This window comes from Eulemur rufifrons, chromosome 25 (genome assembly GCF_041146395.1).
Source record: "Eulemur rufifrons isolate Redbay chromosome 25, OSU_ERuf_1, whole genome shotgun sequence".
In the NCBI taxonomy this organism is placed as follows: Eukaryota; Metazoa; Chordata; class Mammalia; order Primates; family Lemuridae; genus Eulemur; species Eulemur rufifrons.
The window spans coordinates 11,245,961-11,271,381 of NC_091007.1; the positions used below are offsets into that span (position 1 = coordinate 11,245,961).

General features: G+C 42.5%; 1 protein-coding gene across 1 annotated transcript in view; it reads right to left on the reverse strand.

Annotated features, from left to right (window-relative positions):
• The window catches only part of RSU1 (Ras suppressor protein 1), a 172,934-nt gene that overhangs the window by 123,101 nt on the left and 24,412 nt on the right, over nucleotides 1–25,421 (reverse strand). The window contains exons 4-7 of the mRNA XM_069458719.1: nucleotides 10,323–10,443; nucleotides 3,062–3,180; nucleotides 1,306–1,388; nucleotides 923–1,037 (exon numbers count right to left, since the gene is read on the reverse strand). Coding sequence (XP_069314820.1) covers nucleotides 923–1,037; nucleotides 1,306–1,388; nucleotides 3,062–3,180; nucleotides 10,323–10,443 — 438 coding nt within the window. The remainder of the gene's footprint in view (nucleotides 1–922; nucleotides 1,038–1,305; nucleotides 1,389–3,061; nucleotides 3,181–10,322; nucleotides 10,444–25,421) is intronic.

Here is a 25,421-nt window from a genome sequence, read left to right on the forward strand (position 1 = left end):
CATTTCATTAATTCATCCAATTTACGTTCTTTGCGCACCTACCACGTGCCCAGCACACGTGAGCGCAGGGACTTAGCAGGGAACAAACAGAAAAGCCCCTCCGTCCTCATGGTGCTTGCATTCTAATTTACAATCGCAGTGGAGAAAACCACGCAAGTTCAAAGGATGGAAGAAATCAGAGGATACAGAAAGTCTTCACGAGTAAAAGAGAAGTGACCCCATGAACCTTTTGCAGCAGGGGACGACAGGAACAGAATCGCTGGTTTAGAGGTTATTTATGAGGGGGGACCCCATCAGCCCACCCTGGGCCACGGGAATGACCAGGCAGAGAACTGGGATTCGGGTGCCAGGAGCAGGGCCATGGAATTCCCGGTGACAACACATTTAACAATTCCCACTGGCGATGGGATCACAAGAGAACCACATTCACGACCAGCAAAGGTATTTTCAAGTAGCCGTTAACAAATACTTGGACTATTTGGTAAAAGTTTTTAAGGGCAAAAATAAATAAATTAATTAATTAATTAAGGATTTTTTAAAAATAAGAGTGACGCTTTGATAAAAGTTATTAATAACCCAACCAGGACCCAGAAAGCTTAGCCAGCTAGTAAATGAGGAGCCACGGATGAGACTTTTGCTACTAATCCCGTGCTCTTTCTACGTCATGCAAAGAAGCTGAGTCCTCTGTCACCTGCAGTTTCTGAGACACTGGACAGGATGGATGCCCAACACGGCAGGAGACAAGGTCAAAAACGTAACAGCTGAACTCTGATCAGTGACAAACGGCCATCAAACGATCAGAATTGGGTGCCTAGGTGGAAAGTATTTGCCAAGAAGAGGAGAGAGATGGTTCAGAATTGCTACCTTAGGATAATTATTATTGATTAAACCCAAACCTAAGTTCATTCTTCAGCAACCTTACCGAGTTCTGGGGGCAGAACGGTCAGGCGGTTCCCCTGAATGTGGAGCTCCTTAAGCTGGGTAAGCTCCCCGATTTCCTTAGGCAGCGAGATCAGGTCATTATCCCTGAGGCTGAGCTAAACATAAGAAAACAAGGCGTTGTCAAAACAATTTCACATCAAAACGTGCTGCACAGCAAGTCTCATCCTATTCCACGCCCTCTCTTCTTCTCACGCTCAATCCTTTCCATTTATTTACAAGTGTCTGCGGATAAACAAACACTATCAGGAGTAGTAGTTTATTCCTGCAAAACAAACCTTACTCCTGCTCAAATTGACTTGATTCTACTCCTACAAGGGCTGGAGAAGTGAATTGATTTTCTAAGAATGTAGATAAATTACTTACTATCTGCAACTTTGTGAGCTTCCCAATATCTGGCGGCAGGATTTCAAAATCGTTGTCACTTAGATAGAGTGCACGCAGGGTGGCTGCAAATTAAACAGCAATATATAAACAGGGTGGCATGGAACCCAACCATTTGAGGTCTGATCAATACCAGGGAGTCAGCTTTGATTAATAACCCCGGCGTGGTGGAGAGCCCGTGACATACCTAGGACTCCCAATAATAACATGCGGGTCAAACTCAGATCTACCGGCTTATTGTGTGGCCGGTGTGTCCAGGAAAACATCTATATCCAAGAGGACTGACACAATTAGCAGCTGTGGGCACCGGCAGTTTTTGGCACAGAGTTCCAAGGCATTTACAGAAAGGAGAGCTATTTTTCTCTATTACTTCCGATTCCCATTTATTACTCTGTTTGCATTCAAAGTAAAACAAAGAAAACCACTGTGCCACTTATGTTGATACCTAGAGCAAAAAAGGCTCTTTCATGGAAATAAGACTGTGTGAAAATCGAACTTTTCTTATGTAAATAGAGCTATGTTAAAAATAACTGAAAGGTTTGGTGGGGGGGGGGGGGATGGAGGCTTTAACCACAGTTCATTGGTTCTACAATCAGACTAATTACTATTACTTGTTTCTACAGCCTCAAAGACAAAAATAAAATGAGGACAAAGTGGCTAAAATAATGACATGGAATTAACAGAGTAAATCCTAACGTAAGCTTATCAGTAATCTGAAATGTATTCACAGCATCACACAATGACAACCTGATCCCAAACCACTGAAGGTTAAAATCCTAAAGCATCTTTTTATCCTCAATCAAAAAGGAGGAGCATAATTAGACACGTTTTAATTTGTTTACAGGGATTTAATTACAGTCTAACGCTTTAAAATTGGAAAGAACTGTACATTAATATAACAGAACAAGTGCAATCTCCTCCATGGCCCAAGGAAATATTTTACAGTCGGTTTCATGTTCTTGAGAAATTCTGAGAGACAGTGTACATAGGGCAAAAAAAATGAAATTTCATAGACCAGCTCAGAAAATTCAGATTTTCTGCATGCCATTTATGTCACCATTCGGAGAAGCAGAATATGCATTTCATGGAGGCAAACCTTTTCCTAAATATTTCATGAGTTTCTAGAAAATCATTTTTTTCCCCTAATTTTTAGGAGCACCTGCAGCAAGAAATCTGTTTGCATATAAAAGCATAAAGTGTGTTCACCTGTGGCTAACAATTCCTTAATGTTTGACTGTGTAGTGCACAAACAGATCAAGAAGAGGATGATTTTAAAGGCTTAAAATAAGAATCCTGGCTGGGAATTTAAAAAATTGTTAGTGGCTTATTAATGAATATTTTTATAAATAATTGATTGGAATATGTTGGGCAAATATCCTACAAAGAATTAACAGCAACATGGGAAGATACATTTTTTTTCTTTTTTTCTTTTTGGGAAGCTCTTTAGAAAGCAAGTCAAGTCTCTTGGCTAAATGTGCGACTTGATCTCATTTAGGTACATAATCTCTCTCAGAAAGTTAATATGACATTAAGTCTACCTGAGCCAAATGGTGTCACATAACTATATATCAAATATACAAACTGCTGAGCTATGAAGAAATATTCAAAAGGGATCTGCGAAGAAAAAAATATATACGTCCAATAATTTCTCTTGGAGTGCGGGCCCTGGCAAATAAATTTCACTCTTAGAACGCCAAGTACCACGGTCAGGAGATTTATAGAATTCAAAGTTTCTTACTAAGGTAGAAGAAGTTCCCAGGAAGAGAATTTTCATTTAAGTTGTTGTAGGTCAAGTCGAGAACCTCAAGTGCTGGGAGGGACCCGAATCCTCGAGGCAGGGTGTTCAGCCTGTTCATGCTGTCGTCGTCGGGGGGAAAACATCAGAGTCATTACCTGAAAACCACACGTTTGTTGTACACAACACTGAGATCACCTGTTTCACAGGCTGAAAACATCAAAGAATAAGTACCATGACTCTAGGGTCACTTTATTACTTTTGATTTTTAAAGCTTTTATTTATTCAGGTATTTTAATTGACACGTGAACATTGTATATATTTATGCTGTATGACATGATCTTTTGATGTATGTGTAATACATCGTGGAATGGCTTAAAGAAAGCTGTTTAACATATGCCTTACCTCACATACCATTTTTTTTGTTTTTTTTTTTGGTGGTGAGAACACTGAAAAGCTACTCTCATAGCAATGTTCGAGGACACTATGTATTATTTCCTGTAGTCACCATGATGTACAATAGATCTCTTGAACTTATTCCTAAGACGTTGCGTCCTTTGACTAACATCTTCCCAATACCTCTGCTAACCACCATGCTACTCTCTGTTCCTATGAGCTCGACTTTTTCACACACCACACACACGTGAGAGCCTGTGGCATTTGTCTTATTCGGCCTAATAATTTCAGGCAGAGAACCTGTATGTTCAAGAAACATTGGATTAGTTGTCATTTTCTCCCATGAAGTTCAGTCACTGTTTTACATAGAAACTTAAACCGCCACAAAATATCTGTCCTTGTAGAGAAATACTTTATGAATGTAGCAATATCTCAAAATATACACACTAAGCTTCGTAGTCTTCATACTTTTGCTGCTTTACTTTATTTCATTTATTCTTTTTTTTTTTTTTTTTTGGAGACACGGTCTCACTCTGCTGCCCGGGCTACAGTGCCGTGGCATCAGCCTACCTCATAGCAACCTCCAACTCCTGGGCTCAAGCGATCCTCCTGCTTCAGCCTCCTGAGTAGCTGGGACTACAGGTGCATGCCACTGTGCCTGGCTAATTTTTTTTTTTTCTATTTTTAGTTGCCCACCTAATTTTTTTCAATTTTAATAGAGACGGGATCTCACTCTTGCTCAGGCTGGTCTCGAACTTCTGACCTCAAGTGATCCTCCCGTCTCGGCCTCCCAGAGTGCTATGATTACAGACGTGAGCCACCACACCCAGCCTCATTTATTTCTTTTAACACGAGGGGGGCAAAAATCACTTTTTTTTGTTCCATAACTACTAGCATTCAAATTATCTTCAATTAGAATGGAGGCTACCAGGGAGGGAAAATGGAGATTTACTTAAAGGGTGTAGAGTTTCAGGTTTGCAAAATGAAAAAATTCTGGAGACTGGTTGCACAACAGTGTGAGCACACTTAACACCACTCAATTGCCTACTACAAAACGGTTAAGATGGTAAATTTTATGTTATGTATATTTTACTACTGAAAAATGTAAAAAATTCTGCAGTTGACCCTTGAACGACATGGCTTGAACTGCGCACGGCCACTTATACGTGGATTTTCTTCCACCTCTGCCACCGAGACAGCAAGACCAACCCCTCCTCTTCCTCGGCCTACTCAGCATGAAGATGGTGCGAATGAAGACCTTTAAGTGGACTCACCTCCACTTCCAGAACAGCAAATGTATTTCCTCTTCCTTATGATTTTTCTTAATATCATTTTCTTTTCTCTAGCCTACTTTCTTGCAAGAATACAGTATACAATACATATAACATACACAAATGTGTAAATCGACTATTATGTTATTGGTAAGGCTTCTGGTCAACAGTAGGCTATTAGTAATTAAGTTTTTGGGGAGTCCGAAGTTTCATGTAGATTCTCGAGTGCCCTGGATGGGGCTCAGCGCCCCTCCACCCTGCACGTTGCTCAAGGGTTGACTGCATGCCTGTGTGCACGTGTGTGTGCGTGTGCGTGTGTGTGTCTCTCCAATGACGTGTAAGGGAAATTTTTTTCTATTACTATCTTTTCTCCTTTTCTTTAAGACCCTCATTTTTCTTAATGCAGTTCCCTTTGAGCATACTTAAAAGCCACTTAAAAAAATTTAATAGAAGTTGACAGATATTGAAAGGTGGAAGGGACTGTGACACTAAAAATCACTCTAGGCATCGATCCTTCTCGTAATAAACACAATCCTGTCCACCCCTACCTACCAGGCAAGCCTCGCAAGACATAGCTGTCAGCAGAGGGGAAACCAAGAAAGGAAAGTGGATTCCACCTCTCGCGTGGAAAAGCCCCAGACAGACTTTACGCTCAGCAAAATGACCTCCTTGACTATTTACTGCAATGATAACAATGATTATTCATGTATTTTATGAACCCACGATGTGTGAAGCACATTTATGCCAAGTATTTCACTTGTTCCCTAAAACTACCTTGTACTACAGGCAAGCTAGAGCTTATAATCATTTCTATGCTGAGATGAGAAAACAGCCTAGGAGAGGTTAAGGACCAAGGACTTCTGCCTTGACCAATGAAGGTGACAGGTGTCTGCGAGTACCTCATCCCTCATGGAGGCCAAAGCCACTCCTAACCCTTGGACTCCAATGCAAGGACTCTGAGTAAACTGAAAGACAATCAAAGATGGTAACAAAGGCAGAGAAGCATACGTTAGTTGCTTCTGTCTTTAAATGCTGCTTTCAGTTATCCAGTTCTGAAGATTGCTGACACTTAAAGTTTTCCTTTCCAAATACAGAAATACACTTTGGCAATAGCAGGTCTAGGGGATCCATGGTTAGACAGCCTCGGAGGGAAGAGGCCTCTCATTTAAGGGACAGCTCCCATCCAACCATCCAATCTCCAGCCTAGAGCAAGCATCGAGCCTCTCCACTTCCTAGTGGCAAGAATCTACTTAACTGCAAGTTCTTTTTTTCCTTGACTGATAAACCAATACCCACAACATGTGAAGAACGCAGCAGAGCCCTTCGTGCAGCTGATACTACTAATAGTAGGAAGCCCACTAACCCAGCAGGTAGAAGGGGAGCCCTTACTTAAACAGATGCTTTGTAAAGTCCAGCAGAACTGTAAGTAACAGTCCAGCCACAGAGCAGGAGAGGGACCGGGGAGAAGGCCGGCTGTCTCTCCAGACACCAGTCCACGTGCGTGGGGAGCCACAGAAGTATCTTTCTGCAGAACGAAGGATGGAATACACTGGCCCCTCACAGCGGGTGCTATTTAATATCCATCTCCATCCATCCACATGTCCACCTGTGACACCTGTGTTCCCAGGGCTCCCCTCTGAGAGCACGAGCGCTCCAGGTTTCCGGGAGAGGTCACAGCGAGGTAGCGGAAGAGTGGAGCTTTAGTCTGTGACAGCAAGGTGACAAGTCCAGCTCCACCTAGCCAGCTGGGTGACCCTGGCCAAGTTATTCAGCTTCTCTGAGACCCAATTTCCTCACCTGCAAAAAGAGGCTAACAAGCCTTCAGAGCAAGATTACTGAAAGAATGAGCGATGTAGAATAGTTTAGCACCTAACGCCATCCATGGCTCACAGGTGGCTTCTCAGGAAGTGACAGCTAGAGCTACAAGTATTTTTCCAACGGTTTGAGAGAAATTTTGCTTCAACCCCAGGCAGGCAAGCTTACCTTATGAGAAGGCCATGTGGGGTGGGCTGAACTATGCAGTGTGGTTTTTCTACTTGTGCCACGCTAGCTTAGCCTCAGATCACTTCAGGTGTTTGCACGTAAAGCTGCTCAGCGCTCAGCTCTGCCAAATGGTATGAATTCTTTTGTATCCGTGTGCAGATTTTTCAAATGCGTATTGGAAATGGGCAAGTGCCTGCCTACGATGGAGAAATTTATCAAACTCCACAGTTTAAGGCTTTTCAGCATCTTTTTTCCTTCTCTTCTGCAAAAGCCACAGAGAGGCCTGTACGAATGCCTCCCTTTTAGAGCATTTTGTCCTCCGCAGCTAATCCTGCTTCAGTGAAACCTTCCTGGCTAAAGGCACTAATTTTTCTCACCTCCACAGTGACCTGCTCACACACTTAGAGCAAAAAAAAAAAAAAAAAAAAAATTCTGAATCCATAAATACTCAACATGGTACTTAACAAAAACTTCTTTGTGTTCATGAGATGAGCTCTAGCAACAAACTAGGTCAAAAAAGTTACGCTCGAATAGTTGGGCATGGTGCTCCCACAGTGGAATTATGCTAGAAATAATTATCAACATGGGAATCCACATGGCTTTACATTTTTTTTTTTTTTTTTTTTTGGAAAATAACTCTACAAAATAAACTATTTTTAAGGAATTAAGAGCCTATTAATAATTACGCGCTCCTTCATTTATTCAGGTGGTCTGGAATTCTTTCAGGTCTTGCAACTACTACATGAAACTTTAAAAGCAAATTCTGGTTGGGTTTGCCTTTTGGATCATGCACACAGGGTGGCCTAACTCTCTGCATCATGGTCTCCTGTGTATACAGTTGTTCTGGCTGCTTATTCTAAGGAGCCCTTGCTATAACTTTCCTCAAACTTGCCTTCACTGTACATGTACAATTCTTTATGCTATTTGAGGACAGAAGCACCCTTTAATGACAACCATCTTCATTCCTTTCCCAAAGAACCAAAGATTTTATTCAAACTTTTGACAACCCTGTCTGGGTAGCTACGTGATTAAATACAGAAAGCTTTACACAATCAATAAAACACCGAGAGCCAAAAATGCAAACAACTCCAAAGAGAACAAGAAGGCAGCTAAGATGCATCCAATGAAAAAGGAACGTTTACGACTTTGTCCTAAGGTGCCTCAGAACGAACTGAACAAAACCTGGGTTCATTATCTTCTTCCCAAAGCCGTCTCCATCTCTGTTTCCATTTCAGCCATCTGACACAGGAATCTAGGTATCACCCATCCCATCCCATCAGCTACTGTCTGGTCAATTTTACCTCCCATATATTTTTCAGATGAAATCCCTCCCCATCCCTCACCGTCACTGTCCTAGTTCACTTGGAACATGAAGCCAACATTCCTACTGGTCTCCTGACCTCGAGTCTTCCTCCTTCCCTCCATCCACTTCTACACACTGATCTTTCGTATGAAAATCTGACCTTATCTCATACCCACTGCTCTGTGCGAATTCCTCAGTGGGCAGTAGGATAAAATTGTAGCTCCTTTATGTAGCACACATGGCCTTTCATTAGCACTTTTGACTCCCTGCCATTATTAAAAACATGTATTTCTTTGTCGCTGGTTTCCCTAACTGTGATGTAAGTTCCCTTGGTACTGGATGGCCGGTACCTAGAACTGTGCCAGGCACACAGTTGGGAACCCGGTAAGTCCTCATTAAAATAACAGGAGACCTTCACGATTCCCTGTCTAGCCCTGAATCTTACCTCACTGCTCCTAACCTCGCACTTTACACTCAAAAAGGCCAAAAAACTGACAATTCCCGGAAAATGCAGAGCTCCAAGCATTTGTCATTCTCTCAACCTGAGATGCCTTCCTTTGATTTGTACGTCTGAGAAATTCTTTCTCGTGCATTAAGTCTTGGCTCAAAGGCTACCCCTGTGTGTGCCCTCCTGAGCAGCTCACACATGGACTCAGGTGCTTGTTGTCTTGCGGTGCCCACCACAGGTCTACAACCTCCGAGGATCAGTCTCAGTGGCCCCTAGACTGCTCCTGCTCACTCACAGCCGGCCCCTCCCATACTTAAGGCCAGGGACTGTGACTTACGCCTTTGATTCCCAATGCCAGCAAGGTTCCTGACATAGAAATAAATGAAAAAAAAAAAAATAAAACAATGATGATGATGGTAAGAGGTAACACTAGTACGGTGTAGGAACTGTTTTCAGTGAAATACATACATATATAAATAAATATATGTATATCACTCATTTAATAAATAAACAAATGAACAGTAAGACATATATACACGTACATCTAGTTTTAACTTCTTGCTTACATACGAACTCAACAATAGGACTTAATAATCTTCAAAACCAAGATATAAATGCAGAATCCTTTCTTTTCTGCTTTGCCAGATGGGTAAACAGTCTCCAAATCTGTGGGGAGAAAAAAATATCTAAAGTGATGTTTCTCCCTCCTTTAAACTCCTCTTTCCTCAGACGTTAGAAAAAAAGAAGGCTCATGGATCTTACAAAGATGGTCTCTTAGCCAGACTGAACTTCAGTAGAAGAGTGTGTGACTAAACTCCCCATGAAAGGAAAGAACTAAAACATCACCTCATGAATGAGATTTCTTTATCATGATTGCTTCCTGTTAAATTGATAACTACCTGGCCAGCTTCTATTGCAACTCCACGTAAATCACTAACTTAACTAGAACATTTAGCAGCTACAATTTAATGAATATATTACTTCACACAGAGAACGACACGTGAGTGGGCAGTTTCTTCTAACAGCTACGGCAATGAAGATGGAATTCAGAAGGCGACGTTGTGGTTGGGGTCTCGGAGTCTGACAGAGGATGTATGGCCCCAGATCAATGGGGTCCCTCCTCAGCTGGGCCAGTAACCTCAGAAGCAAGTTACTTTAAGCCCTTGGAAAGGGCCTGGCTTTCTTTCTATGAAATTAAAGCACTAAAGCCTATTTTCCTACCTCACAAATGCTGAGAGGGCCAAATGCCAGCACAAAGACTTTTAAAATTACAAAGCAACATACAAGGACAAGATATTATTATTAATATTATTCACTAATCCCTGGTTTTGCGACCTCAGCTGAATAGAAACTCTTCTCTGCGTCTTTGCATGAGGAAAGACACCGGATTATCAACTCTCAACTACATAGAAGAATTGCAAGAATTATTGAAGCAGTGTTAGAGAATATATCTTCCGCTTTGTGGAAGGAAGGTGTTTTGCAAACTTTTTCTATTTAATAACAGAGAGAAAAAGCAACCACATTACAACTTGTTTGAACAGTTAATGCCGTGCAAATAAGTCCCCTCTCGGTCAACATTAACTGAAATAAAATTTTACGGGAAATAAAATAAAGTAAAAAAAGACTCCCTTACTGCGCCAACAATTAGCTTCTCAATTAGCTCTCAGATAGATATGCACTAATGTAGGCCATTGAAAGGCTATATTAAAACAATAAAACTTTTTTTAAAACCTAAAACATAAAAAGAAATTAGAAATCTACCTCTCCCGTGCAATAACATAAATAGATTCCTGCTCTCGTGACCACACCCCACATTCCCTGCCCCTTCCACTCTCTTCTGCTTCCGCCTCCACCAAGACTCACCCAAGGTTCAGGTGTTTGAGTTTTTGAAGGCTGCTGATCTGTGTGGGTAGCTCCTCGATCTGGTTATTAAAAAAGTTGAGCACTTCCAAATTCTTCAGTTCTGCTACGTTTGGTGGCACCGCTATGGAAACAAAAATGCTGACAGTGAATCCAGGAACTCCCTCTTAGTGAGGAATGCCAATAACCAACACATTTGGTTTGTCCTTCAAAGAAAAGAGAGCTGTAACTCCAATGTGATCATCTAATTCGCATACAGGTCCTCACTTATTTTTGGTAGGTTTTCCATAGGAAGTAACTGTCCACCGAGTAGAAGCAGAAACGCTTCTTCTTGGATGATTAGTTAAGTGTTTGGCATAGTTTATTTCAAATGGATGAAGAGGAGGGAAGAAGAAAAAAAAAAGGGGGGGGGCAAAAGAGAATTTCTGTATCATAAATAGCCTATAAAAGTCAACATTATAAAGCATATAGACTTATAGTTGTCATATAATGTCTCGTAAGTGCAACTGTTTTCTTCCTTTTGGTTTCCTTGTGTCTCCACCGGAAGGAAGACAGCTCCAAATCCCATCCTGAGTGACAGTACATTCAAGCTGGTTTAATCGAGTATCTGAAGAGCTGTCCTCTTAACACTACATTAAATCACAACAATTTAAGCTCAACCTTAAATGACGAAAATATTCAACCTACCTAGTTTCTCATTTTGGCCTCTGGAGAAATACACCTCGATCAATACGGGTACACACACGCATACACAAAGGTTACATCAGATTAGCAACAGATCAATATACTGTTATGTAGAAATACAAAAAGCCAAGTCAGTAGCATGCTATGAATACGAGCATGCAGATCAAAGGTGAAAACAAACCACTGGGTATCCGAAAAGGTTCTTCCTTCCTACAGTATATACCAGCAGCTTTAAAAGCCAAAGGCATCTTTATCTCCAAAGTACAGACTCTAAATCGGTAGCAGAAAGACTTTCCGTAGTTTGTAATTCATCTATCCCATTTGCTATTCAATCTTTCTACAAACATCTGCTTGTCCATGGCTCATGTTAACTCTAATACCAAGACTATCTGGGTAACTAAGAATATTGACACAGGCCTTGAGTCCAGCACAAGAAAATGGGATTATCTCAGACAACAGTGAGGTTACTTCCCATCCCACCTGCCTCCTCCTCCAGGGTGCCCCAGAAGGCTTGGAAAACCTGCCCGCAGTCAGAACCAGCAGCACCTGTGCTTAGAACTGCTACAAATGTGTATGTAAAATGCCAAACATACATCTGAAACATGTAAGGAGACAGCCACTCTGAGAACTCCAGCGGACAACATCCAGGGGACCAAAAGTCCAGAGGACAGGTACACAGTTCATGATAGTTCTGAGTCATGATTTTCGGCTTTCTGAGATGTCCAACGCAACGCTGACCTGATTTCTTTTAGAGGAAAGGCTTGGTGAAAGGTAACGGAAATGCTTTCCTTGGAAGAAGGGGTTTTAAAGAATATGGATCATTCTGGACTAGGACACATAGTGAGCCGATGACGGGGCCTTAGATTAGCTCCTGAAGTGGCCGGAGATAAGAGGACAGATTTTCACGGGATGATCCAGGCAGCTGGGAATTAACCTGCACTCTTGGATACCAGCATGAATCCTACCCACACAAGGCGGCTGCAAAAGCACATTTTTAAGTGCACAGTCAATAGCGCACTTCTGTGCAAATGAAGGACACTCGCTTTGTGTAAATGACCACCAAGAAAATCACCAGCCTGTGCCTTCTGAGCTGCCGGGTGTCATCTGTCCCTGTTCCCTCCCCAGATCATAAAGCGTGTGAAGTACTACATCCCAGAGACCTCACCCTTCCCCTGCCCACCCTCCAGCTACCATTAAGCCTTCATTGGATTAGTTTGAAGAGCAATAAAGAAAGTTATCGAAACCAGGAGAAAATGATGATCTCAATTTAGCCACAAACCAAGAATAATGCGGCCAGAATTACTGTCCCCTTCCCAAAGTTACTCTGCCAATGCAATTAAATGCTGGTCTAAAGGTATCGCCTGCTTGACAGGATGAGAGATTATTTCACTCTCCTTGCTAAATCAGTCCAATTTAAAACCACAAATTATGCTAAATGTGATTTAGGGCTTTGTTTTGTGGACACAAACAATAACCCCATATTCAATTTACGAAACCTCTCCCAGCCTTCTGGTATGCATGTGAATTTTTTGTTTAAGACTCCATTCAAGCTAAAGGGGGGTGGGGGTGGAAAAACTACATAGCTAATATTCTCCTTAAAATACAGATTTTTTTCCCCCCTGGCCACAGTAAAAATCAAAAGAAATTAACATTCAGACTGTCCAGATGGGATAGCATTCACTCTTTCAACCAATATATTCAGAGAATGTTTATTATGTGCACAGCACCATACTTTTAGCACCTAGCATTTTGATACTTTGGGGATAAACTAGGAAAGGTGTGCTATTTAAAGAAGTAAGTTACAAAACAAAGGGTATCAAATAAAGTGAAATAAGCCTAGTGCTTGCAAAAACTAATCCCAACAAAACTGTCCAGAAAAAAATAACCAGTTAACAATATGAATTGTGCAACAGCTAAATCATATACATACATGGCATGAATAATTTTAACCATTCTGAAAAGGCAGCTGCAATATTTCACCAGTCTAAACATTCTACTGGAATTTTCCAGATATCTTCATGACACATGAGCAAGAAGCAGCATTTTTTAATATAACAAAATAGTGAGCACCAATGTGTTTCTTATTGTGTCTCTGCAATGTTCCTTTTCCATCAATCCGTCCAGCTTCTGACCGATGACTCCAGCTGTACAAACATGTTCAGAGATTACAAGGAGCTGAGCCCACAAAAGAAACAGAAGAGCAACGTGGTGCATGACCACAGGAGCCCTGGCCTGTCTGGTCACCACCAGCCTGACTTAGGCTCCTCCAGCCTCAGCCCTACACTGCTGTGTGTGCCCTTATTCGACCCACAACCTCTCTGGGCCTCCGTTTCCTCCAGCGTAAAGTGAGAAGGCTGGATTACAACCATTTCTAGGTTCTCTTCCACTTCATTTTAACATCCTATGATTCTAAGAGGAGATGGATTATGAAAATCAATGATATGGATTTAAATAATTCAACAAATGGGGCCGTCAATTAGGAAGCTCAGTCATGTAGAACTTGGCTTCTGACAGAGAATTTAATATCATTTTCTGCCCAGCCAATGGTGGCTGCTTTAATTTGGAGACTCCAGTTGCTGATCTGGGGGGACGGTCTCTAACTACTCTCAAGTGCTCCCTGGCTGCTACACATCACTTTCTGCTCTAGCTGCAGGATCACGTGACCACAGGGACACTCTCAGCCCAGAGCTTCTGCTGGTGTTTTGGAAAAGGTGACAAAGATGTGGTCCTGTCACCCCAGAGACTGGACTCCAGTTGTCACAGTTCAGACTAACAAAGACTGCAAACATTCTATAAAAAACACATCTGCACTCGAATGTTTACAGCAGCACAATCCACTATTGCAAAGACGTGGAAACAACCCAAGTGCCCATCAATACATGAGAGGATTAATAAAATGTGGTATATGTATACCATGGAGTTCTACTCAGCCGTAAAAAAAAAAAAAAAAAAAAAAACAGTGGTGAACTGATATCTTTTGTAACAACCTGGATGGAACTGGAGACCATCCTTCTAAAGGAGGTATCCCAGGAATGGAAAAACACACACCACGTGTACTCACTGCTAAATTGGAACTGATGAATCAACACTTATGTGCACATATCGAAGTAAATCTTGAATCAGACAGGCGGGAGGGGGAAGCAGGGGATGGGTACACTTATAACTTTGACTCAAACTGTACAAAAGCAAATTATGTAACCAAAATGACTGTACCCCCATAATATTCTGAAATAAAAATAAATAAAAATTAAAAAAAAATAAAAAGCCCCACACGGCCTGGCCCTCTGTTCTTTTTTAAGTCCTACTAAATTGAAAAACCTGAATGTAATTCTAGAGTTTTGTCTATTTGGTGTTCTGGCCCAGACTCAGCAATTCATCCCAATCCCTCCCCCAAACCACAGTTTCTGGAAGGTTCCACAGGAAGTCCAAAGTGGCAGAAGGGCTCATTAACATCTCTTTAAAAAGCTCCCTTAGGCAGGAGGCACCTCCACCTCCTGGGACAGGCCGGCTTCAAGAAACCCGTGACACAGCTGATTCCCGGACGTGGCTTTCCTCCTCCTCCAAGGACGTGTGTCCATCACCGTCAGTTATACTGACAACAGGCATGAGCCACCAGGCACTGCAGAGCTGAGGCACATTCAAAAAAATCAGGAATAGGCTTCCCTCGACTAGCTGGCAACCCGCACACTGCCTCCCTTCCAGAAGAAGAATCACAACAAACTATCGTTACAGCAACCAGAGTTTCATTCTTGGAGGATTTTGTTCTATGACATGAAATTAATAATTCCACAACCCACAACTTAAGGCATTTTTGCCACAGAACAGTAAACAGCAGGGTATGCTCTGGGGCTGGGCTGTCTGACGGGTGGCCAGTAGGTGTATGTAGTTCTTTGAATTTAAACCTAGATTAATCAAAATTAAAATAAAATTAATAATTCCATTGTTTGGTCACACCAGCCACATTTCACAGGTATGGACTGGTTCTATCATCGCAGAAAGTTCTGTTGGATAGTCCTGCCCTAGGGCAGAGGGTCTCAAACCACCAAGTTTATCAGAATGATTGGAGGATTTAACACACCGATGAGGGGTACCCCAGAGTTTCTGATTCAGTAGGTCCGGGGAGGGGCCGGAGAATCTGTATTTCCAACAAGTTCCCAGGGGATGCTGATGTCGCTGGTCTGGGAACCCTATTTTGTTCAGAAAAGTTTTAATTCATTGCTGACATCAAGACCACTGATCCAGGCCGGGCGCGGTGGCTCACGCCTGTAATCCCAGCACTCTGGGAGGCCGAGGCTGGAGGATCGCTTGAGCTCGGGAGTTCAAGACCAGCCTGGGGGAAGATTGAGACCCCCGTCTCTACTGAAAATAGAAAAAATTAGCGGGACAGGCTGGCACGTGCCTATAGTTCCAGCTACTCTGGAAGATGGCTTGAGCCCAGGATTCTGAGGTTGCAGGGAGCTATGACAATGCCACTACGCTCCAGCTGGGGGTGACAGAGAGAGAGAGTCTGTCTCAAAAAAAAGAAAAAAAAAAAAAACCTAATCCAATACCTATGTCTCTCACCCTATACAATAATGCCAGGAAGAGTATAATGATCCATCTTATTCAATTTAGGACTCCTCATTGAACCCGGGGAGCCACGAAGAGCAAAACAAATGAAACACTCTAAGGGGGTTAATATACTCACCCTGGGTGCTACCATCAAACCCTGTCTAGTCCACTTCTGCATCCCCACATAGGTTTTAAGGTGAAATTAGTAGTTAGTATGACAGACACCATCTGAGGCAATAAAAACCCTGAATTAAGTCAGTCGGCAGCAAATTCATCACGACCAAATGTGGTCTCATGGAGGGCTGTCACCTGCTATACTGCTGGCCTTCAAACCACCGAGGCCTAACTGCAGGACGCTGGGTGGCAGCGATGGCACAGACCAGCCACTTTGGGTGCGGCTGATCTGCAGTCTTTTTGAGCAAAAGCATCTTGTGGTCCCTGAGGCAAAGAAACAGAACTGCGAGGAGCGACAGGCTCCGGGAACAGCAGGCACCAGACAAAACATACGGACGGGAGCTCTGCCTGGGTGCAGCCCACGGGAGGGCCGGGGGTCACACGATGGTCTTTAGAGCCATATGGTTCGCACCGACAGCCGGGGCCCCTTCAGCTACAGAAGGGCAGTGATAGACCATGCACCGTGTTAACGAACACCCACGGCTGCCAGGAAGCCAGACGCTGCTCGGAACACATGGAAGTTTCCGTCACAGGCACGGCCATGAAATCCGGAGGTGACCTCTACCCACCATCTCCACCAAACTTCTGCGTGGTGAGGGCTACGCTCTGCCCAGCTACTTCTGCAGAAGCTCGAAGCCTGTTTTTAGCTCTGGTGCCTCCTGAGCCAGGGCCGGGCCAGGGCGTGAAGGCCAGAAGACCCAGCCTCTTTGCAAAAAGCGAACTAACGGTTCAGCCATTGCCTCCCTGATGGCGAGACAGTGACGGATTGTGATTTGCTGCAAGGGCAAGAAGAGGGAGACTCAGAGCTGGCGCTTCATGGGTGCCAACCGCCAAGGCCAGGGCCAGGACAGCAGATGGCACAACGAGTGCAACATGACTGTCTCCTGCCTACGCCCGGTGACCCAAAAAGGCCACTGACCCTCAGGCCAAACAGTCCCCAAAGACACCATACAGGATGAGTTACGGCAAAATAAATCAAATGGCACCGCTGCCCAAAACCTGACATATTTGTATTAAAAATAGGAGATTTTTATCTGTTGCCATAACAAATGAAAATGCCTGGTTATACTTTTACAATGCCATACACTTCTATTGCTTTTCTTTTTTTTTTTAAGCAGTGAGCGATAGAGGATGATATTAAAATTAGCTTGTTATTTAGGTAAAACTTAGTACATTACTACAACAAAGTTGCAAGAAAAATGACTAAAAACATGAGAATACATGAAAGTGAGTTAGATTATTCATTTTACATATACAGTGGGGAAATTATTTAAGAGCGAAACAGTGAAAGCAAACATTTCTTTGCCCTGAGAGTTCATGAGTATGATACCGGACACCACCTGGCCCCTTCAGCCTGAATCAGGCAAGGCAGGCAGAAGCCAAATTTGCAGAAAGTGGATGAAATGTCACGTGTGGCATTCCTAGTCAAAGCGAAAACACAGCCTTTTAAATCCAGAGCTACCATAGCTGGAAAATACTCGTTTACTCACAGCGCAGAGGTGATGTCTAGACAAATGACACACATGCCAATTCTTTCAGTAAATCGGGACTCGCAGTCCTCAATGCCATCTTAATGATTACACATAAAGAACAATCTTTACACTCGTGCACACAAATAATTACACTCTTCAGAATTTTATATGCAAAAAAGGCCATTTGTAGTTATAGTGATTAATTACCCTTTGTTTTCTAGCCAAAAACACAAGGTGGATAATGAACTAATTATATATTACTGTAAGAGTCTGAAGTTCAGGAGTACACTAATGATAACCGGTTGCATGGATTTTATGAGATTTCCCCCGTAACAGCCATTAAAATGTGAATTACAGTCGTTACAGGTTATTTAGAAAGATAAAGTTTATGAAACAGTGAAGAAAATTCTCATTTGAAAGGTTCTGCATGTTCTTCCATGCAAAAATAAAATAGCAAAATATCTAAGCATCCACCCCAAGAAAGGCCAACATCACCCCGATATTATTAGCTTTATAAATAACAATGGGAATGCTACTTTGGGTTAGTCAACAAGCACTTACGGAGCCCAGAGTACGTACTTATTTCGTTCTACCATGGGCCTCCTCAGGATCCTGCAGCTTAAGTAATTTTAGTAACCAAAAATATCCCTGACTTAACTCACTGCAAAACAACGGTCCTACTCTTTCAGCAGCAACAATAATCACTTACACAAAAATTAAAGAAAAAATGGTACAAGCAAGTAATAAGGTGGGTTTTATACTATCCAGCCAAACACGCAAAAATATATGTCCCTGAGCTATAAAAAGTGTGTATGCATAACCAAACAAATCTCCTAAAAAGCTGACAAGCATGGATTTCTGCTCCTCTGAGGACACAAAAACTAGTCAGGGCCGGAATCGTGTATTGACTTCCCAGAGAGAACCAAGGAGCTGCGCACACAATCTGCAGGAGAACTCACAAGCTCTGAAATCTTGCCGGAACGCCCCTTCTAAGTGACACTGCGGTCCTGATGTGCTACTGCCTGGCAGAGCGAGACATCAGTACAGAGACTGAATTTGGGGTCTGGGTGGGAGAAGCAGCACTGGGCGGCAAAGAAATGGCATTTGGTGGCCTGGAGACGAAGTGACTTCCAGAGAAGGGTAAGAAAAGGACAGAGGCTCCTGCAGGAAAAATGCCCAAGTAGTTCTGGAACACTGAGGAGAGCAAGAAGGAAAAGAAGAACACAGAAGAAACGGCAATCAGTCAGTGGAGAAAGCACGCTCCGTGTTATACAAGGAGCGATCCAGGCTCTTTTATGTGGGTGTGTGTCTCTATTTATTATGTATGATATATAATATGCAAATATATTAATATACCTACACTCAATTCTCGATTATTAACATTAAGAGGAGACAGTAAACAAGTCAAATTCTCTCTCTCTCTCTCTCACACACACAGCATGCTTTGCCAATACTTTCTGTCTCCCTTCACAATTAAGAATCACTTCAGCAAGAGGCCACACCAGGTAGCTTCTCTTCCTACCCTACCGTCTGTCTGCTTAGATGCCAAGAAACAGAGTTATTGCATGGGGAGGAAGGGAGGGGAAAGGAGGGGAGGGGGGGAGGGGAGGAAAGAAAGGGGAGGAAGCGGAGGGAGGGGAGGGAAGGGAGGGAAGGGAGGGGAGTGAGGGGATGGAAGAGAAGGAAGGGGAGGGAAGGAGAAGGGAGGGGAGGGGAAGGGAGGGGAGGGGGGAGGAGAGGGGAGGGGAGGGGGGAGGAGAGGGGAGGGGAGGCGGGAGGGGAGACATCCAGGGCTAGAAACAGCCACCGAATCCATGTGGGAGCTTTGCTAACCCCCTAGCTAAAATCACTATGCCTTTTAACTTTAGGGACTCCCCCTGCTCTCCTAGTGGCGCAAGTAAGGATCTCAGGCCACAGAAACGCCTCCTCCACGGAGCTCCTAGATTTACCGGACTGGACCATTTCACTTGCACACTTAGGCCATCTGTAGGGACAGCAGGGGACGTGGCAAGTGCAGCCACCTGCTTGCTGTAGTCACTTAACCACTTTACACCTGTTTCCTCCAACTGATAGGTGGGGATTCAATAAACATTAGTCTTTCTCTCTTTCATTTCATGCTTAAAGTTTTTCTGTATGTGGGGTGTGGTCCTTTATGGTCTAATCGACAGTGGAGTGTCTTATATTTTATTTTCCACACAGTGTTGGTTCAGCTGGAGGGACAGGAGGGCTTCATGGAGAGACACTTCATGAGTGTTCATCTAGACTTTTCGAAGGATGGGTAAAATTTAGAGAGAGGGGCAGGAATTTCAGATTTAAAAAAAATAAAAGCAAGGGACTAGAACAAAGAATATACAGGCAGGGAAATAATGCCAAAGGAATAGCAAAAAATTAGACAAAAGAGGGTTCAGACTGAAAATAGCAGAAAATGAAGTCAATGTGTTTGTTAACTGGCGGTCACTTGTATCGGAGTGGTTTTGTCCTGTTAGGCCGATTGAAGAAGAGAAAGAAAAATGGAAACAGGAAAGGCATTCTCAAGGCTTTTATTGGTGTTAAAATGTGTATGTGTGTCTTTGTGTGTATGCAAATTCCATTCAAGACTGAGGGCTAACAAGATGGCAAATTCTTATTGAACAAAATGTAAATTTAAGCAAACAAATAAGGTGGTGCTTATACACTTTTTTAAAAGCCATCAAGAATGAACTCCACATTGCATTAAAAACAAATTCACAATTGCGAAGATGTGGAAACAACCCAAGTGCCCATCAATACATGAGTGGATTAATAAAATGTGGTACATGTATACGATGGAGTTCTACTCAGCCACAAAAAACAATGGCGACATAGCACCTCTTGTATTATCCTGGATAGAGCTGGAGCTCATTCTACTAAGTGAAGTATCCCAAGAATGGAAAAACAATCACCACGTGTACTCACAGTCAAATTGGTTTTAACTGATCAACACTGAAGCGCACATGTAGTAGTAACATTCATCAGGTGTTGGGCAGGTGGGAGGGAGAAGAGGAGGAGGGGATGGGTATACACACATGCAATGGTGCAGTGCGCACCGTCTGGGGGATGGACAAGCTTCAAGCTCTGACTCGAGTGGGGCAAGGGCAATGTACGTAACCTAAACATTTGTACCCCCATAATATGCTGAAATAAAAAAGAAAAAAAAATCGTCCTTTTAAAGCTTTAAGCACATTTCCAAGAAACAGCCCCTTTAAGAAGTAGCATTGGGACATCCACGGTGCAAACACACTAGGGCCATCTTTCTCCTGCTCTGGGGTTTCTACATCTGAGGCACGGGGATCTCTGCAGAATTCAGGGATGACCTCGCCAGGATCCACAAGCCGGCTGAAATCATAACCGTTATGTGCGTTTCTCCCCAGAGCATGGTCCCAGCTCTCACTCCGTTCTTTAAAGAGGTCAGTAAGTTCAACAAAGTTAAGAAGAAAGGCTCTAGGCCGGGCGCGGTGGCTCACGCCTGTAATCCTAGCACTCTGGGAGGCCGAGGTGGGCGGATCGTTTGAGCTCAGGAGTTCGAGACCAGCCTGAGCAAGAGCGAGACCCCACCTCTACTAAAAATAGAAAGAAATTATATGGACAGCTAAAAATATATATAGAAAAAATTAGCCGGGCATGGTGGTGCATGCCTGTAGTCCCAGCTACTCGGGAGGCTGAGACAGGAGGATTGCTTGAGCTCAGGAGTTTGAGGTTGCTGTGAGCTAGGCTGACGCCACGGCACTCACTCTAGCCTGGGCAACAGAGTGAGACTCTGTCTCAAAAAAAAAAAAAAGAAAGAAAGGCTCTAAAAGAATGTATGCACTCAAGTATTACACCTCTTAGGATATCCACTCCTGCACACATACTCACACGTACACACGCATATACACACACCGCACATTATTTGGGAGAGTCAACTGAAAATCTCTATGTAATATTTTGCCATGATATCAATTCTGTCTGACAGGTGTTCTACTGCAAACAACAAAAGAAACCCTTTCCAAGATCAGCCCTCCAAATGGGCTAGTGACGATTTGGAAAGTGACAAGCTCATGTCCCTCCATAGCCCGCCACCATTCTGAAGTTCTCATGATTGAGGTCATTCCATTGAAAAATATATTCTGGAAGAATTAATACACTGCATGCTAGCTAGCTTCCTCTTAGCACAGAGCGGGACCCCAAGGAAAGGTATTCTAGAACAGGCACATTTTGGTTGGCAGAGCTGGCAACAGAGGTATGGGAGACCACAGTCTACCAACTTAGGGTAAGACACCACCAAAAAGAAGCTTCTCAGACTTGACCCACTGGCCTTGGGCTGGGCTGCTTCTGGACCCCCAGGGCCAATGGACTTTTGTGGGATGATCTCAAGAGCTCACTTAGTAAAGTCAAAAATAACACGCTCCCAACAGCTGGCAATTTTTCATGATAACTTAGCTACCGGTACCATCAGATAGATACTGTTTAGCTAATAGCTGTCGGACTCAAAAATACTATGTATATATTTTTTCAACTCTAATCTTTCAATGATGGCACAGAAGCAAACTGATAAATGTGCACTAATTAAAAAAATAAGCTATTGATCAAAGCCTCTGCATTATAAATACATTTAGACTCTGTTAAAATGCAAACAGCAAGTTGTTTTGATATTGTCACAAGATAAATTCATGACACAGAGACGATTTATTTTGCATATTCGCCCCTCATAGTTTAATTTCATACAAGCCATGCACAAGAACTTTTGCATAAAGCATGACAAATAATCTATGAAACAGGGAATAAGTAGAGACTTGGGAACAGCAAGGTCTGCGAAGAGTGGTGAAGGTCATTCTTATGCATGGGGACAGTTAATTTTTCTCATTCATCCCAACAATCTATTATGTCTGTAGAAAAGGGTTTTAATTTATTATGCTTTTTAAAAACTGCTTAATTTTCCTCATAATTGCATCTACATAGTTTGAGAATGCAGTATTTTCACGTGCAATATGCTGCTTAATGCATTTATAAATTGGATAAGCTAGATATACTATCAATATACGTATCTGCATAAAATTTAAAAAGCTTAACTTCTGTGTACTTAGAACCTTTGATAAAAAAAGTTACTGAAATCACTAAAATAGCATTGCCTTGTTCGCTATAATTCCAAATTCATACATAAGCTATAACTAATAGGAAATAGTTTGTAAAAAACGCACATTTTGCCATAAAACTTAGGTTTACTACCTGCCTAGCTATTTCCGATGCATTAACAGAGGAGATATGGTCACAGCTAAGACTCGAAACTTCAGGCAAAACTGCCGATACCTCAGGAAAAGGTTTTACATGGCAGTTAAAAGTTCTAAGTATAAAACTAAACAATTACAGCTACAGACCACACTTACAAAAGGTTTACAGAGATGGCTGACTGCTCAATGTCTGCAGAGAGCAAAAAGATATCCTTTGCATTTCTTATACAAAATGCTGAGTACTTTATCCTCAACAGGCATGGGTCACAAAACAAAACATACTATTATCCTATTTAAGGTGTGTGCAATATTTGTGCATGGCTGTTGCTGTAGGAATACAATTATTTTAAAAATTTAAGAAAAGCTTCATGTTAAAAATTTCATGCCCAGAGATTGTTTTATCTCTGATGCAGAATATACTTCATTTCATAACACACAGTATTCTTCCCTCCACAATAGTATTTCATGATAAAAGAAACAGTATAAATATGCAAAAAAATGCATATTTTCCTGATTTTCACAGTTATTTCTGAATTAAAATTTGGTTACATATAAATATTTCAAACCTTCTTCCATGGGTGAAAAAAAAAAATATTCTCACATATGCCCAATACAAAATACTACAGAAAGCAGTCCAGGTCTTCCAAGTTAAAGATATTGAAAGAAAAAAAGAAATGTTTCTAATTCAAGAAAGTAGCCATAATAAACACCAAAAAATGGTATGTGAACCTGAATATTTTAATTGCAGGAAAAAAAAAAAATACCAGACCCCCTTCTGTAAGGACCTATCTTAAATGTGGTAAAAGTGCACCATGTAAATACCAACAGCGACATGCCCTGTGATACACAGCTGAAATGCCTGCAAAAAATTTCCTCTGACAACACAAAGTTGGTTTCTCAAGACCTGGGGGGTGGAATACATATCTCAACAGTGACCTCTAGTGGACAAGTCTTTAAATGGCTGTCTCCAAGTAAAACTTTTTTTTTTTTTTTTTAATTTTAAACTAATAAGGGGGTACAAATGTTTTAGGTTACATGGATCGCTTCTGTAATGCTTGAGTCCCAGCTAATGGTGCTCCTGACACTCAAACAGGGTTCACAGTACCATTAGGTAGGTTTTTCCCCTCTCTTTTCTCCCTTGCTCCCTCCCCACCCTGGTTGATTTTCACTGAGTTTTACTTCTCTCTGTGCATATGTGAGCTCATCGGTTAGTTCCAATTTAATAGTGACCACATGTGGTGTTTGTTTTTCCACTCTTCAGAGACTTCACTAAGGAAAATGGTGTCCAGTTCCATCCAGACTGTTGCAAAAAGTATTAATTAGTATTTTTTATGGCTGAGTAGTACTCCATGGTATACATATACCACATTTTATTAATCCACTCATGAATTGATGGGCACTTGGGTTGATTCCATATCTTTGCAATTGTGAATTGTGCTGCAATAAATATTCAAGTGCTGGTGTCTTTTTTCATGAAAAGTCTTTTTTCTTTTGGGTAAATACCCAACAGTGGGATTGTTGGATTGAATGGCAACGGTCTATTTTTAGTTCTTTGAGGAATCTTCATACTGTTTTCCACAGAGGTTGAACTAATTTACAAACCCACCAACAGGGATGCTGCATCCACACCAGCATCTACTGTTTTTGGACTTTTTAATAAAATGCCATTCTAACTGGGGTAAGGTGACACCTCATTGTGGCTTTAATTTGCATTTTCCTGATGCACCTCCTTTAAGCAACCGTGATCAGTTTATACAGGGGATTACTGGGAAGCCACTCTGTGCTCAGCAACGGGCATTAAAGAAGAGTAAGAACAGTCCTGCTTTCACAAAAGCTTAGAATCTACTTGCGGAGGGAGAAGCAACACAAAGCGAGAAGACAAAAAGTGCTGCACAGGTGTTAGAGAGTCTCCCTGCAAGAGGAGTTTGGGGAAGGAAGGTTTCAGGGGGCCAGGGCAGGCAGGGGGTCTCCAGGAGAGGATGGGGAGGTACAGAGGAAGAGGAGGAGGAGGAGTAGCAGCAGCAGCAGCAGCAACAGCAGCAGGAACAGGTCAGCGTCCCATAGGCAGGACTACAGTGGGAGAGGAGACCAGTCTTCCTGCAACGCCAAGCAGGGAGGAAAAGCTGGCATGGGACGTGGGGCTGATTAGGGCAGTTTCTGAAGGGGGGCAGGGGCAGAGAGAGAAAGAGAAGAGAAAAACAAAGACAAAGAGAAAGAGAGAGAGCACGTGAACCTTCCACCAGGTGCGTGCAGCATCCCAGCCAGGTGCTCAGGAAACTCGCAGTGCTTCCAAAGGGCTCCTCTCTCTGAACCTCTTCCCATTGGGCCAGCAAGAACATCTGTTAGTACTCGCCCAATCACAGCAAAATGGCAGAAGAAAAAGATTCACTTGCTACTTGTGCCCTACTCTCCTTAAAAACATCCTGAATAGACACACATCTAGGAAAGTTGCTGCAGATAAATTCCCCCACTGATTTCACCAAAAACCTACCAACACTGCCCTGATCCCCCGGGTTTACATTTCAATAGGTTCCCTATTATAGTGATGAAGCTCTAACAGCCATTAACTTCACAATATTAAAACATTTTTATGAACTGCAGTATGGAAAACTTTAGGAATTTCAGGATCACGCAGCCCACCTTCAGCTTCCTCAAGGCCTCGTGTGTACTGCCCTGGGTGGGCCTGTCACCTTCAAACCCACCAGCAAGAAAAGGGAAGTCGACCCAGCACCACCCTGTTCTGATGCCTCTGCAGATATTAACTCAAGTCAGTGGAGTCAAATGGTGTCCCCAAATCGAGATCCCGCTCTGAGAAAGCCAGTCATTCCCTCCACGAGTACACGAATGGAAATGTCAGAGAACAGTGTAATTGGCATACTAAGAGAAAAACACAAATACTTTTTGCAAGGTAAAAGCAGTGCTGAGGGGTTTATCTTTTGAGTCCCGGTGGTTTTAATGTGGCGTTGGCAGCCAGTCCCTATTAAAAACAACAGCGA